Source organism: Sceloporus undulatus, chromosome 7 (assembly GCF_019175285.1).
Source record: "Sceloporus undulatus isolate JIND9_A2432 ecotype Alabama chromosome 7, SceUnd_v1.1, whole genome shotgun sequence".
Lineage (NCBI taxonomy): Eukaryota > Metazoa > Chordata > Lepidosauria > Squamata > Phrynosomatidae > Sceloporus > Sceloporus undulatus.
In genome coordinates, this window is record NC_056528.1 from 51,007,340 (window position 1) to 51,023,420 (window position 16,081).

The following is a 16,081-nucleotide window of genomic DNA, read 5'->3' on the forward strand; positions in this document are numbered from 1 at the left end:
AAAAGTAAAAAATGGTGCCTTGAGCTGGACTATGGGGCTGGAGCATGGCATATAGCTCTTCAGCTTTTGCTGGGTTGTATCTGCCATTATCTTTCACCCCATCTACAACTGATGGGAGTTGCAATAACATCCAGAGGACCACATTTTGCTCAGCTCAGACTATGTATTCCATAGCAGTTTTAAGTCATATTGAGAGTACTGTGCCTGAGGCTCAACTGGGAATGGGCACTGTCGAAATTAAAAGGGATTTACATCTATATTATTATTATTATTATTATTATTATTATTATTATTATTATTATTATTTGTATACCGTCCTATGGGAAACCAATCCGGGCGGTTGACAACAGTAAAATATAAAATATAACAATTAAAAACACTTTATCCCTCCCCCCCTTAAGACAGTATTAAACAGTATAACATATTAAAAACACAATATCAAAGCATAAAAACAACAATTAAAAACTAAAAACCCTGATATCCCTCTGTTGATCCTCAACCATCACTAAGATGGGGCCACGGGAGGAATGAGGGAGTCAGGGAACCTGGGCCTTTGGTCCTCCTCTCTTTCTGCTTCCCTCCACCTTTCCTATCACTATTGTCTTTTCCAGCGATTTATGTTTTCTCATGATGTGGCCAAAGTATGACAACCTCAACTTAGTCATCTTGGCTTCCAGGGAGAGTTCGGGTTTGATCTGTCCTGGAGTCGATCATTTGAACCAACTGGACTTACCTAAGTATTGACTCACAGTTCAACAGTAGCTTCTGTGGGTCGACTCTAGTGAGGACTCATTGGCAAGTTGTCTATGCTGCGCATGGTAGAACTTCCTCAAATGATGGCTTCTTCATAGCAGGCTTTCTTATCTTCTATGGGCAAAGAGACTGAATAGTGGTCACAGGCCTGGGGTGACCAGCTAGATTTTCCAACCAGTAGTAATTTTTGCCCGTCATGATCCAAAATTTGTGATGGTTGTCAGGGACCAGAGGAAACTCCTAAGCAGTCCTGCCTTATCTGGACAAATGAGTGAATAGTCAAGGAAGACTTGACTGTCCCATTCGTTTGTAGGGATGATGGGTTGATGACAGGGTTAAGGGTCAAAAGAGAATTAGGATGATTCATTGGAGAGGTTTAGGGGTTCATTCTTGTAGCTGTTAAAATTGCTTATGCAGGATCTTAAGTATATGTACTTTTTCCATGCAATCTGATGCATCCGTTTCTTGTAAGTACAGTACTGTATACATATCGCCATATATTTTTTGAACAAAGATATCACTGTTTTGTGCATTTGGGATATTATTGTACTTTCGCAGGGAAGGAGTCTTGCAAAACCAATGCATGTATTGATGGGCATGTTAAAGGTGCCATGATGGCCGGGTTGCCTTAAAAAAGACACATGGAAACATGCAGACAGGCAGGGCTTGTGCTTTAATTCCTACTCTTGCATGGAGCTGGTGGCTCACATCTGAAGAGTTGTTGAAGTGTGGGTTGTGTGTGTGTTTAAGCTGGGAATGACCAACCCCGGCCGGCCCTTCCTTTCTGGAGCTCCATGTTCAGCCGAGCGCAATGACCTTCGCTTGGGAAGTGAGCTTTCTTTTCCACTCCCCGCTTTTCAAAAGAAAAGGATGACAATGTGACACAAAAGTACGCATTTCCTTCCTTGCGCAAATGCAAACACTCGGGTCCAGCCCTTGGGGAGAAGGGCGGCAGGGCTGTTTGGATAGACCTAGAAGGAGTTAGCTTTCAAGTGCTTGGTTAAAAGAAAAAGGTACACTGAACATGCTTAAGATGGAAATGTGTGTGTTTGCATGTGTTCTTTTAAATAGCAGGGATATGGAGTTTTCAAGGCGAAGTCCATGTTAGTCTGTCTCAGTATAAAAGAGGGAAATGGTGGAGGAGGAAGAGAAGGAATCTAGAAGCACCTTTTAAGAGGAACTGATTTATTTTCGATTGAATGTTTGAAGGGTTCCAACCCACTTCCTGAGACTGAAGGAAGTGCACCTCCTTTGCAAAGCGTTGGGCCAAAGTGGAGTACCCTTGAGCTCAGTCCAGGGAATCTCAAGAGAAGCCTTTGCATCCTCCCATTGCTCTGCCTGCCTCCTCCTTCCCCCATTGCTTTATTTCAAGTTCCCTTTGGGCAAAGCAAAGCCTGCCCTTTGAGCTGGATGCAAATCCTCCTCCTCACGGCCGTCCTTTTGCTTGTTTCCAGAAGCCGAGGCTAAGAAGGCCTGCGACTGGCTGCGGGCGGCCGGATTTCCTCAGTATGCCCAGCTCTATGAAGGTAAGTGTTTCCAGCTCTGGGCTGGTGGGGAAGCAGGCAGGGATGAGTTGGGGGATCCCTGTTTGTGGAGCCCATGATGGGCCCATTGAAATGCTTTGGAAGAAAACTGATGCATGCTTGCACAGATGTAAAGAGATGGTTGGTGCTTTCTAGCAACCCTTTCGAGGCCCAGTCTTTGAGCTTCGTGGGTGCTGCATTGAGAGAGAGGCAGTGTGGCGCAGTGGTCTCTTGCCTCTCTTGTTCCCACCAAAGGAGCCTGAGAAGAGGGTCAGACAGAGAGGAGGGCCTCCCCAGGAAGACTGGGAGCTCTACGGTCTTCTGAAGAAAAGCATTCAGACCAATTGGTTAATCATTCGTTCAGTAAAATTGCTGAGTCTCTACATTTCCTCTCCCCTTTAGAGTCGCTGTTCCCTCTTGACATTGCTGCCGTAAGGAAGGACCACGGCTTCTTGGACCAGGACTCCCTCCAGTCCCTCTGCAGGTTATTTATTGATATTCATTTGTCTGTTTCTTTTGTATTATTGCCTCCCTTTCACAGTCCACCAAGAGTTACTGAGCAAGACTTGCCTTGAAATAGCGTAAGATGTACGTCCCACAACTCAGGACGCCAGGTTTCGAAAGAGGGAGGCTTCCTTCTTGCTCCAAAAAGCAGGAATTTGGGGTGGGGATTCCTGGGGGCCACATGTGGCCTGGGAACCACCCTTTGCCCTCTTTGCCCCCAGCTCTAGATATAGGGAGGAGAAACAAGGTTACTCCCATCCCCTCCCTAATCTCTGGAGAACTGAAGGGTTCCCCACCTCTCCATTGCCTCCAGTCCCCTGGCTACTCATGGGGCTTTATAGCTACCGGGGGGGGGGGGGAGATGTGGAGCTGCACATAGGGAGCATTATGCTCAATGCATGTGATGTCAGGCCTTGGCCATGGCTTCTTTGCCCTTGGAAGCCCACTCCATTCCCTCAGGTTTTGTCTGGCCCACCTCTGTTGCAAATGCAACCGACACACATGGAACTGGAGAACACTGGTGGAGAAAGGTATTTTGCTTTCTTCCTGGACCAAGCAAGTGGTCAAGCCCATGGTTTCAGCCCTTGCCCCATAGTTCCTCCATCCCTTTTGCAGGCGCTTTTGTCATGACACTTAGTCGCCCTGCATGGCTACTTCACGGCTGGCCTTGGAAGTGTCAGGAATTGGCATCCCTTTGGCCAGCCCCTGCCGTGATTTCATTAAACTAATTCAGAGGGCTTAGCAACCCACAGAGATATTCTCTCCCCCTTCCCACCCGCCTTCTTGCCTGCCTCTGGTTTCTACTTTCTGGTTTCCAAATGTTCTCAGATCACCCAGAATCTCAGCAGGAAGAAAAAGCAAGCTGACAGGGCTTAAGCCTCTGTCGGCTAAATGTCAAAGCGGGTTTTAAGTTGGCCTCTCGGAGCTGGTTAATAACAGGCGAGCGGGTCATGCGCCTCCTGGCAGGAGCAAAGGCCCCCCAAGTGACCGGACCCAGCCGGGCATCTCCTCTGTCCATTTTGGCCCAGGTCATTGAGCCCTGACTTAAAAGAGGACTCAGTCCATTCCCCTTTGTTTCTGTTTCCTCCACTCTCCTCCTTTCTACTTCTGCTGTTGCGTTGTGTTGTTCTTCTCTTTTTACTTTGAAAAAACAACAAGGGAAATATCCCTTTTCTTCTATACACACACAAATATGCAGAGGACACTTTCATTGTAAGCCAGTTCATATGGGTCGAGTCTCCCTCATCCGGAACTCCAAAATCCAAAGTATTCCCAAAACCAAAACTTTCTTGAGAGAGCAATTCCTTTGCTTTCTGATAGCTCAATGTACACAAACCTTGTTTCATGCACAACATTATTTTTTTAAATGTTGCATATAACTCTCCAAATGTATTGTATTGTGTGTAGATCCCCATATTTCTCAGCACTGCAGAGAAAGAGACCCCGAAGACCCCGATTCACAGCTAGAACTCTCTTTTCTTGTCTTTGGGGTGTTCATGTTCCCTTGGTCACTTGGCCAGCAGCGAATTCATTTTCCCTTCATTCCTGAAGTTTCCAGCATTGCAGAAAGGAAAAAAGAGAATGAAAAATCATTTCCATGTAGAGGTTCTCTTCCATTTGTTGTGTCTGCCTTTCCTTGGTCACTTTGCTGCTCCTTTTCTTTGGATGCCTAAACGCTATTTCCAAATGCTTCTGAAATGCTAGAAATTTGGGGACCAGAGGAAAATTTCATTTTAATAGGGAAACAGAATTATAAATTTTTTTTGGGGGGGGGATAATGCCCCCTTTGTAACTATGCCCCCAGAGACTAATTGCAAAGATTGGAATCTGTCCAGAGCTGAAAATGCACAAAGGTGCCATACTTGGTGCCAACTTTTCCAAATGTCCCGTGGGGGGGGGGGCTTTGGTGTTCATGGAGAGGAGGGAGGTAGAAGCAATACCTCTCTGGGCCTTGCAAGGTGGCTGTTGTTGGCAGGAGATGAAAAGACCTGGCATGTTTGGGCAGCTTGGAGCTTGTTGCCCTCCAGGTGCCCAAGAGATGCCAGCCCAAAACCTTCAGCCATGGCCTGCTTTCCCCAAATACAGCGGCTCCTGAGCGCCTGCCTGCATATGTGACCGCTTGATCCCCCAGCTGTTGGCGTGACAAGTGACAATGACCTAAAACAAGGGCGGCTTGTTTTTAAATAGCCCTAGACGATTGATTGCAGCTGCGGCTGAAAGGCAAAGCAATCAGACAAAAGGCTCTCTGTTGTTTTCTTCCAGGAGGCTCATGACCCTGAACTCGTGCGCCTCCATGAAACTGGAAGTCCACTTTCAGCGGAAAAAGGTAAGCAAGGAGGGAAATGCTTTTGGGGGGGAGGTAGATGGGAGGACTGCTTTGCCTCAGATGGATCAGAACCCAGAGAGAACCAGAACTGGGCTGGCGGTGGACTGCAAAGCCCACCCATACTGCAGAGCTATGGCACTCTCTGTGTTGTATGCCTTCAAACCATTTCTGACATATGGCGACCCTAAGGCAAACCTATCCTGGGGTTTTCTTGGCAAGATTTGCTCAGAGGAGGTTTGTCCTTGGTTTAGAATGAAGACTTGGAAGATGAAGAGTTCTGTGCCATCAGCGACCGCTGGGCTTTCCAGAGGGACAGCAAAAGGTGGTCCCGAATCGGCTCCAACGACCTCCTCTCCTGCAGCATGGAAAGAGAGCCCACCGCCGTGAGGAAGGTGTCCAGCCAAGAAAGCATCCTCACAGATCTCAGCGCCGACCTGGAGGCCACCTCGATCCACAGCAACACCAGCATTGGCAGCACTGGGGGGACCCTTCCCATCATGGCCTCATCCCCTGCTCCATCCTCTGCCCAACCCTCCCCACCCTTAGCTAACCTCAAGCCAAACTTGAGTGACCACTCGCCAACTGACCCCTCTCCCAACCTGAATGGGAGCAGCAAGGAAAAACCCAAGAAACGCCGGACGCGGAGCTTCCTGAAGAGGATTGAGTCTCTGAGAAGGAAAGACAAGGAGAAGCTGGACTCCACTAAAGCCCAAGAGGACACCAAGCCACAAAAGAATTTCTCCTCAAAAGATTCTGGGGACCCCACGACTGAAAATGGGTCTTCCTCTTCTTTCTCCAGCAATAAAATCCTCAACTCAATGGGGCATCGGACTCACCAGGCCTTGGCCGAAAACAAGAGGCCTGGTGACCCCAAACGAGGTGGCCTTTATCTCGAGGACTATGACACAGCAGCCCTAGACAAAGACAGGGATGCAGGACCGTTGGGCTACCCAGACTCATTCAAAAGGGATTTTTTGATCCATATCCCTGGGGACTACAAACCTGGCACTTTCCCCAAATCGCTTTCCATTGAAAGTTTGTGCCCCCTCGAGAACAGCTGTCTGGCTGACTGGAAATCCCACCACAAAGCCATGGGTCATCCAGCAGGTGGGATGGTTGGGTCCGGCAGCAGCCACAGTGTGGACAATAACCCCTTGGCCCACAGGCAGAGGAGACCCTCCTGCTGCTCTACAGGGAGCCGCACCAGCCTCTACGACAACGTGCCCGACTTTGGGAGCGGCAACGACCTCTTCGACCTGGACGGCGAGAAGATTTACGAGAACCTCGATGACGTCCTGCAACATGTTTGGGGGCTGCAGCAAAAGATAGAGCTGTGGTCCCAGGCGGTGAGGTTGGACCTTGAAGGTGAGAACCTTGGGGTCGAGATCGGAGAAGAGGAGACGGACTCCGGGGGAGAACCTGCCAACGTGAACTTTGAGGAGCAGTCCATGTCGGACATTGGCACTTCCACAAGTGACTTCGAGAGCACCGCCAACTCCTTGAACGAGGCGGAGGACATTGAGATGAGGGAACGGAGGGACTCTGGGGTGGGAGCATCACTCACCAGGCCTTGCAGGTAGGAGCACGAAGGGCGTGGAGGAACCTTTTGGAGGTTTAGGGTTCTGTGGGTCACTTCTGTTCCCCGGAGAGGGAAAGCTACTCCCATAACATGTGGAGGTGGTCTAAATGCCCCTTGGAACCCCTTTCAACTTTATGGCTGAGGTCTTAGATTGGGGTGAGCATAGTGCTGCCTGTGGATGAGATGTGGCCCCTGGGCTTTGTGTTTTGAAGTCCTCCCTGGTGTGATTTTGCCATGGAGAAAGCCCCCCCCCCCCCGGTTGTGTGAAAACACAAGAAAATACCCCATTCTACCCCACTTCCAGTCTCGAGCTCCCAAGATGTTCAGGTCCATAAATGTTAATACCAAGAGCCACAACACAGACAAAGAAAGTTGACACTTTTGAGGAGTCCTAAAAATACATGTACAATGAGTCTGGGAGCATGGTTAGCTCAGAGAATGAGTAGAACATTTCCAAATCTAAAGCAGACGTTTGATGCCCTCTACTGACCAAAAATTGAAATCTCAATTGTCTCCTTTGAACATAAAAATACTCCAAAGACTTGGGGGTTTTGAACGCTGGGAGAAAATGGTGCTAATGTCTTGTGGCTCCATTATTCTTCCTAATGGCTTTTCCTGGCTCTCAGGAAACCCTTTTTTCAACTGGCAAATAAATACTTGAGATTATTCTTTCCATAAAGCTAGCAAGCAGTGGCATCATTCAGTCTTGGTGGTGTTATAGTTTGTATTTGAAAGAAGCTTTCCAGTGTGTGTAACCCTAGTCCCCAGAGTTTATTCTGCAGCTGGACTAGTTTGGACTAACACTTGGGGGAATGTACCAACTTTGCAAAGTGACTTGTTGGTGGCATCCCAGGAAAACTGGGCAAAACCCAAGATAAATGCTTCTCCTTCCAGGAAGCTCCGCTGGCACAGCTTCCAGAATTCACACCGGCCCAGCTTGAACTCAGCCTCTTTGGAGATCAACCGCCAGTCTGCGGCCCAGCTGAACCTTCTCCAAAAATGCTCCCTCCTTCGCCTGACGGCCATCATGGAAAAATACTCCGTTCCCCACAAACAGACCTGGACCTGGTGAGTCAATAAGGGAGAAGGAAGAGATGTGGATGCTGGGTATGTGCAGGGAGACTGGCTCCCATTTTGGATGGGTGGAAAATCTGCTCCAGCATTCAAAGGTGTATCTGGGTTTTCTTCCAGGAGCTAGCCAACATCTTGAAGCTTATGCCCAGACTACATTCAGAACACCTGGAACAGCTTCTTTAAATTCTGTTTATTGCCAAGGTTAAGCAGCTGAGCTAAGGTTAAACGAGTCCCTTTTCCCTGGCAGGACTGTTCCTAAATTCATGAAGAGGAGCAAGGCCCCTGACTATAGAGACAAGATGGTCTTTGGAGTCCCACCCATCATCCATGTCCAGAGGACAGGGCAGCCTCTTCCCCAGAGCATCCAGCAGGCCATGCGCTACATCCGGAGCCAGTGCCTCGACCAGGTGAGAAATGGTCTGCCTCCATCTTCCCTCCATCCATATATGGGGGGCTTCCTTCCACCTTGCAAATCTTCTCTTGGCTTTCCCTTTTTCAGCCTCACTTGTCTCCGGTCACAGTTCCCTATAAAGATGAGGTGGGCCTCATTGTTTTGTGCACAGAAAGGAGATAACACAAGCTCCATCTGCACTGCAGAAATAATCCAGTTTGACACCACTTTAACTGCCATGGCTCCATACCATGGAAGCCTGGGAACTGCAGTTTTGTGAAACATTTAGCCTTCTCTGTCAGAGAGCTCTGGGGCCACAACAAACTACAAATCCCAGGATCCCATATCAAGGAGCCATGGCAGTTAGAGTGGTGTCAAACTGCAAACTTAATAGTTCTGATGTTGCTTCACTCTGAGATAAAAGATGTGCAAAGGAACATTTTGTTTCTCAAATGAGCCCAGTGGGTTAATTTTGTTAACTGCCATCAAGTCAACTTTGACTTATGGCGACCTCATGAATGAGAGCCCTCCAAGTCACCCTGTTCTCAACAGTCCTGCTCAGGTCTTGCAAACCTGGGCTTCCTTGGCTAAGTCTTTCCATGTGGAATGGGGTCTTCCTCTTTTCCTACAGGGTGCAATACATAGGGAATAATAGTTTATACAAGCCATAGACTGAAGACTTATGTGTTATAAGAATGGAAAGAGTAGTCAAAAATATTCCAAGAAAAGTTTGCAAAACACGTTTTCCAAATGTCAAGAAAGTCTTAAAGAGAAGAATGAATTTGCTTTCCCTCTGGGTGGCCTTTCTTGCATCTTCCGTCCAGGTGGGCATTTTCCGCAAGTCAGGGGTGAAGTCTCGGATCCAGGCGCTGAGGCACATGAATGAAGCCTCTCCCGACAACGTGAACTACGAGGGTCAGTCGGCGTACGACGTGGCGGACCTCCTGAAGCAGTACTTCCGTGACCTCCCGGAGCCCGTCTTCACCAGCAAGCTCACGGATACCTTTTTACAGATTTACCAATGTGAGTGGAAGGAAGAGGAAGAGGCATGGAGGTTTGGGTGGTTGGGACATTCAGGATTTGCTCCCACAGCACCCAGATTTTTTGCTGCATGGCCCTTGGACTGGAGACCTCTACTCCTCTTGATGGCCTCCAGGACAGTAGTTAGGGATGGAGAGAAGTGCCTCCCCTTAACTGGAGTAGGCTTATAGAGGAAGATATGGTCCTTTAACCTGGTCCTGGTGTCCCCCACCAAGGTAGTCTTTTAATGGGTTGTAGAGGTGAGGTTGCAAAGACATACCTTTTATGAGTCGGGGCTACGATTGAATGGCGAGTGGTGTTGCCCCTGAACCTCCAGCCAAAGGAGGACTCCTGCCTCCACCTGTCCAACCCAACAGTCCATGCGCTAACAGACTACAGTGGTGCCTCGGGTTACGAAATTAATTCGTAACGCGGCCGCTTTCGTAACCCGAAAAGCCTTCGTAAGCCGAATTGCCATAGGCGCTAATGGGGAAAAGCCGCGATTCCGTGTAAAATAGCGCCGAAAAGCACCAAAAGTTTTTTCGTAACCTGAAAAAACATTCGTAACCCGGAACAATAATTCCCTATGGGATTTTTTCGTATCCCGAAAATTTCGTAACCTGGGTATTTCGTATCCCGAGGTACCACTGTACCTGTTTTTCCAGTTGTTCCCAAGGAGCAGCGGCTGCAAGCGGTGCAGGCGGCCATCATGCTGATGCCGGATGAGAACCGGGAGGTGTTACAGACCTTGTTGTACTTCCTGAGCGACATCGCCTCGGCCGAGGAGAACCAGATGACCTGTGGGAACCTGGCGGTGTGCCTGGCTCCATCCATCTTCCACCTCAACGTCTCCAAAAAGGAGAGCGCTTCCCCCAGGTGAGGCGGAAGGGATGGTGGAGGGGCTGCAAAGCCATGAAATGATGGGTCTCTTTCCTCTCCTCTCGCTCTTTGTTTCCATCTCCTTGCAACTGGTACCTTTGGATTCTGAGACAGGAAAATGGGGATTGTGTGAGCGGCAATTATACAATGGTGAATTTTAAAACAATGTCCAGCCTTCTCTCTCTCTCTCTCTCTCTCTCTCTCTCTCTGTATTGGAGAGAGAGAGATGGGAGGGGTTCTGGGAGGAATGAGTGGTGAGTTTGGGATAAAAAATGGAATTTTCAGTACAGAAAACATGATTTTTTGTTCAAGAAAGGAAGGCAGTAAGAAAGAAACATGCATTTTGTTGTGCTGAGATGTTGTTAGCCAAGAGTTCAGCCAGGTGTGAGTCTTACCTGTGTCTCTTCTTTCTCCACGTTGTAGGATGATTCACAAGAGGGGCACAATGGGCAAACCTGACCAGAAGGACCTGAACGAGAACATGGCTGCCACCGAAGGCCTTTCCCACATGATTGCAGACTGCAAAAAACTCTTCCAGGTAAAGGCTGAAGCAATTGTGTTGGACTCTGAGCTCCACGTTTCTATGGCCAATTGTCAAGAGTAGGCACCAAAATGTGTGGCAGACAGCTGGAAGGGGTTTGCCACTGTTGTGAGTGTTTGCTCTCAGTGCCTCCAGATGCTGAATGGAAGACTTGTTTCCTCTGCAGATCCCCCAGGAGATGATGCTCCAGCTCTGCAGCTCCTACATGTCAGCCGATGCTCAGCCACTCACCTTTTCGGAGCTGATGAGCCGAAGCCTTCTGGGTGAGAGGCAGGATTCCCAGGACGAGCTGGAAGTCAGCATCCAAGGGCTGCTGAAGGAGGCCTCGGAGCGCTTCAAGAGTTGGCTCAGCATGCCTGGCCCCCAGAACACAGAGGTCTCCTGCAAGAAGGTAAGATGGCCTCCAGCATCACCAAGCCAAGGAGAGATCGATACCACTTGAGATGGCTTCATTTTGTGTTGTGTTCTTGGGAACTAAAGCGTGAAGAATGACCCAGTGGTTGCCTGCCTTTGCAAGGCACTTGTGGGAAAGGCTTGCCATGTGAGACCCATCTGGGACACATCAGGGGAGGTCAGGGTCTCTGATGTGTCGCCAGGTGGGTCTCACACAGGCCAAGGTCTGTTTCCCACTTGCTCATCTTCAGACTGCCGATATCGAGCTGTGTGTCAGGATTAGCAGCATTCCTTTCTTCACCCTGGTGAGTGGTCCCCCCAATAACACCTTTCTTCTTCCTTTGCCCAGGTGGGGGACGGACACCCGCTGCGGTTGTGGAAGGTGTCCACTGAGGTGGAGGCGCCTCCACAGGCTGTGTTGCAACGGGTGCTTCGGGAGCGTCACCTTTGGGATGAGGACCTACTCCAAGGGAACGTGATTGAGGCCCTAGACAAGAACACAGAGGTGTACCACTATGTGACGGACAGCATGGGCCCCCACCCGCGGCGGGACTTTGTGGTGCTCCGGTGAGACCTGGGATGGTGGTGTATCTCCCATGTTCCACCTGATGTGACTGTGAAGGTGGTGGGACAGATAGAAGTTTTTGAGACATGGGCAAGTTCTTATGGGAGAATATGCTCCCTCCAGTGGGCTGTGCAGGTCCCTGTAGATTATAACCAGTTTAATTTAATGTGTGTGTAAGCATGATTGTTAATATGAATCAAGCAAGCCCAGCAGTAACTGCTATGAGGGTTGATGCCATTATGGATTTCCTGTGCCCCTTTGTAGGAAGTGGCGGACCGACCTTCCCCGGGGTGGCTCCCTCCTTGTTTCCGTTTCCCTGGACCATAAGAAGTTGCCTCTGGAAGCCGGAGTCAGGGCTGTGATCCTGACCTCGCAGTACCTGATGGAGCCCTGTGGGATGGGACGCTCTAAGGTGACGCACATCTGCCGGGCGGATCTCAGGTGAGGATCGGAACAAGCCGGGTTTCCTAACACTGGCAAGGGAAGGAGGCTGGGCTGCTGGACAATCTCTCTGTCCCATGTCAACAGAAGGGTGAATTCTCCACAGGTTTTAGTCTGAAATTTAAATTAAATGCTCAATCTGTTTTTGGGGAAAGGGTTTGGCACCTCCTTTAGGGTCTGTACTAAAATGTGGAGTGGTCTTACTACCCCGCTGTCCCAGAAGACAGCAGCTGCCCCAGCCATTATACCTGATTTCTGCTGATAATTGATAACCTCTTAATGGTCTCTCATCTGTAAGAGGGAGATGGGGAGCCCAGAGGGGCAAGATCCACCTTGATCTTGCTTGATCAACTTGAATGAAGCATGGAAATGCTTCCCTAGGCATCTGCTTCCCTAGGCTAGCCCTTCATTGCTTTTTCTAATTTGTCGAAGGATCATGTCCAGTCCTGAACCGAAGTGATAACTTCCTGCTCTTCTTTCTTTCCAGGGGGAGATCTCCGGACTGGTACAGCAAGGTCTTTGGCCACCTGTGTGCTGTGGAGTTGGCCAGGATTCGGGATTCCTTCCCTGTCCTCAACCCAAGTGGTCCAGAAACCAAGATCTGAAGGTGCTGCCATCTCCCTACACTGGTCATACTGGAGCAGGGAGGAGCTGGACGTGAGCAAAGCAGACCTTCCTCCATGGGGAGCCTAGATATCCCCCCCACACACACCTGGGCCTTGCCTCCCCTTGAGAAACATGGGACTGCTGGTGTTCTTGAAGAAATTCATGAGAGGAGCCTCCACCATGTATATGAGAATCCATGTCCATGTTGCTCTTTCCAGATTCAACAACATTCATCATTGCTAGGAAAGGATCTGGGATTCTCCAAAGCGCCAGGGTTCTCCCCTCCTCTGAGTCACTAATGGATAATGGCTATCAGTGGCCACAAGTCAGGAAGTCTACGTATTCCCTGTGGCATCAGAGGCAATATATAAGGGGCTGGAGAGTGTGAGATGGAGGGTGCAGTTGCACCCCTGTCCTGGGTGTGTTTCCCATTGGTTGGGCCACTGTCTGGACAGAAGGATGGACCAGAGACCCATTTCAGAGGAAAGGAGGAGCAAAGCTGCAGATGACACACTGGAGGCCAGGTGTGATAGAGGGGAAGACTTGTAAAGAGGTTCAGGTGTGGTCCAGGGCTAGTGCTGGTTTGGCCAGTAGTATTGCTAGAAGGTTGTCCTCACTGGGACTGGGAAAAAGCAATGCTTGATCCCATGGAGAGTGGCCACCAGACAGAGTAGCCAGACTGGGCTAGGAGGGACGGTGGTTTCACTCAGTATAAAGCACAAATAACCATCCTTCTGTGACCAGAAAGTGGTCACCAGTGTGAATCTGCACTAGAGAATGGCCGCCAGAGGGACTGAGGTGATGCCTTGGGGAGCTGGAAGTTGAAGAGAAGCAAATTCTCACCATGCTTGTAAGTCGAGGGGTTTAGCATCGTGGTGAACAGGGAAGAAGGTTAGTTGGTGGTCAGGTCTGTCTAGGAGGTATTGTAGTATGTGTGTGGTGTGCATAGCAGTGTTGTTGACACATAGAAATAAGCATAGGTGTATGTGCTTGTGTTTGTGTTTGTGTGTGTGTTAATGAAAAAAGGAAGGGATCAGATTTGGACATGGAAGCCAGAAATGTGTTGTTTGTTGCTCTTATTGCTGTTGTTTGCCATCTAGCAAGTGGCAGAAAGCAGGTAACTGGACTCAGGTGGTTCCACATTTGTGCCTTCTTGGTCTGATATAGGCAGAGGTTCTCCTCCATAGAGGTCTAGTGCAGTGAATGGCTTCCAGGACTGATCAGGGTTTCCCAAGTAGGAATGAGGTGGAGCTGATGGAGGACAAACCTCACACCTTCCTCTCTTGCATAGGATTCCTAAGCCTAAATGTGCATAGGATTTTCAATTCTGGTCCTCTAAGGAGCTCAGCCACCAGGCCTTTGGACATCTACCTCTTGGCCTAGCATTTGAGAGAGCCACTTCACATACGGAGCCCCTTCCACCAAATGCCACAAAAGGCCCATAGTCTAGGACGCGAAGCATCATTTAATGCTGTTGTTGGCAAAGAGCTGGCAGATGTGGTCCAGTCCCCACAGATTGGGGTAAGGTGCCGTCTTAGGAACCTGTCCTCTTGCATAGCTATAACCAGGTTTGCTACAGAGGAGAAGTTATGTCGCTGAGGCCTGTATCCTACTCCGGGTCCCAAGTAGAGCAGAGCCATTAAATCGATGCAAATTTGGCAAGCAGTTATTAGTCCCAATGGATCTACTCTGGTTGGGATTAACCTTAAGGCCAAAGGTAACAATCCGGTTGGTCTGTTCCAACTAGAGTCGCACACTGAACCAATTGTTCAATGGCGAGTCAACTTGCAAGTAAACCCAGTTGATTCAATGGGTCTCCTCTTGTCAGGATTGAACTAGGATTTAAGCCATAATATCTGTTGTGATTATGATGTCCTACACCTTGTAAAGCTATATTCTGACTTTGGCTAATACCGGCCTGTGCGTAACCCAACATGTTTTTATTACTATTAACCAGGGACCCAATTGACTAGACAGCATTCCACTGGAAGGCCAGGAACCCTAATCTGTTAGAGGATATAACCGCCTTTTTACACTTGATCTTTTCAGCTCTTTGTTTATCCTCCTTCTCTTGTTCATTTTTTATGGAAGCAACCTGTATTCTGTTTGTGGGTCTCTTTATTTTGGTGTTACTAATGTCCTGGAGATGTTACTCGCTAAGCGGTATAAATGTTTCCCCTCCTATCTATCTATAAATAGTGTACAGTTGTCATATTAATTTAATATATAACATGGGTGTGGTAGCATTTGGATGGAAGACGTTCACCAGCGAAAGAGAGAGAGAGAGAGAGAATGTGTATTTTGTATTTAAAATAATATTTTTGTACTATACTACAAGAGTGTCAAAAGGAAACTGAAATCCCTCTTTCTTTATTTGTACAATAAATAAAGTACTAACATGGCGCTTGGCTTAACAGGCTTCTCAGTTGCTGTTTGGGTGATTTGGACCAACTTTGCCCCAAGACACAAGGAAAGGAAAATGGGGAATGGTTGCTTGGTAGAGACTTCCACAGGTGTAACTCCAACTCATATTTGTGTAAGTAATTTTTGTTGTTGTTGTTGCCGTGAAAGTTTTATGGACCACGTGCAATGACCACGTCCCCTCTCCAAACCCAGCCTTTGGTCATCTATTGAGCGGTGGAGAACGGTGGTTGGAGTGCATTGGGGCCAAGACCTGATTTTAACTCCAGAACCACCCCTAACCTCTGCACACCCCACAGCAAGCCCAAACACCTCCATTTCCCTCTGCAGTCCTTCTCGAGGTGGAGACAGGAAGCGACACAGGATCATTTCCTGCCACCATTTTGAGAGGGACTGTTGGGGGCTTGTATGGGATTCTGGGGTAATGTAGGGATAGGTTGGGGATACCTTCGTGTGTTTTCCCATATGTGAGGTGGGGTGGGCGTTTGGTGTGGCTTTGGTGGCAACAAGCGCCTGAAAACCACACCAAAAGACAGTGGTGTTTGGTGGGATCGAAAGCAGTAGGAAAAGAGGAAGACGGATACTCCGGGTGGATGGACTCAGTCAAGGATGCCACAATGGCTGATGTCCTGAGTTGGCAAGGGGCAAGCATGGCGATCTTGGAGGCTTCTCATTCACAGGAACACCACAATCGGAAGTCAACCTGACAGCTAAATAACACCAATTTCATGAGAAGACCCAAGTCACTGGAAAGACAATAACTCTTGGTAAGGCGGAAGGCAGGAGGAAAAGTGAAGGATGGATTCCATCAAGGAAGGTGCAAAGGCTGCTGCCCTGAGTTTGCAAGGCCTGAGCAGGATGGTTGACAACAGGGGCTCCCAGAGGTCACTCATTCCTAGGGTCAAGATCAACTTCACAGCAACTAACAAAAGCAACAACTACAGCAACAAGCAATTGAAAGGAGAACTTCAGGGGCCACAAAATGCACGCAGCCCCTGAGCTACAGTATGCTCACTCCATCTACAGCTGGACACATGGTGCCAAATTCATCCCCCTTGCCATCTC

At 48.8% G+C, this 16,081-nt stretch overlaps 1 protein-coding gene across 5 annotated transcripts in view; it reads left to right on the forward strand.

Annotated features, from left to right (window-relative positions):
- The window catches only part of STARD8 (StAR related lipid transfer domain containing 8), a 50,236-nt gene extending 35,239 nt beyond the window's left edge, over positions 1 to 14,997 (forward strand). For 4 of the 5 annotated variants that reach the window (XM_042480535.1, XM_042480538.1, XM_042480539.1 and 1 more), the window contains 13 exons: positions 2,208 to 2,279; positions 2,679 to 2,760; positions 5,043 to 5,106; positions 5,358 to 6,682; positions 7,580 to 7,753; positions 8,007 to 8,166; positions 8,975 to 9,173; positions 9,836 to 10,046; positions 10,473 to 10,587; positions 10,757 to 10,981; positions 11,333 to 11,550; positions 11,813 to 11,989; positions 12,477 to 14,997. In XM_042480535.1, the coding sequence (XP_042336469.1) occupies positions 2,208 to 2,279; positions 2,679 to 2,760; positions 5,043 to 5,106; positions 5,358 to 6,682; positions 7,580 to 7,753; positions 8,007 to 8,166; positions 8,975 to 9,173; positions 9,836 to 10,046; positions 10,473 to 10,587; positions 10,757 to 10,981; positions 11,333 to 11,550; positions 11,813 to 11,989; positions 12,477 to 12,594 (3,140 nt within the window). In that variant the 3' untranslated portion in view covers positions 12,595 to 14,997. Of the gene's footprint in view, positions 1 to 1,690; positions 1,767 to 2,207; positions 2,280 to 2,678; positions 2,761 to 5,042; positions 5,107 to 5,357; positions 6,683 to 7,579; positions 7,754 to 8,006; positions 8,167 to 8,974; positions 9,174 to 9,835; positions 10,047 to 10,472; positions 10,588 to 10,756; positions 10,982 to 11,332; positions 11,551 to 11,812; positions 11,990 to 12,476 lie in introns of those variants that run through there. The other variant, XM_042480537.1, reaches the window with a different exon arrangement.
- Positions 14,998 to 16,081: the final 1,084 nt, after the last annotated feature.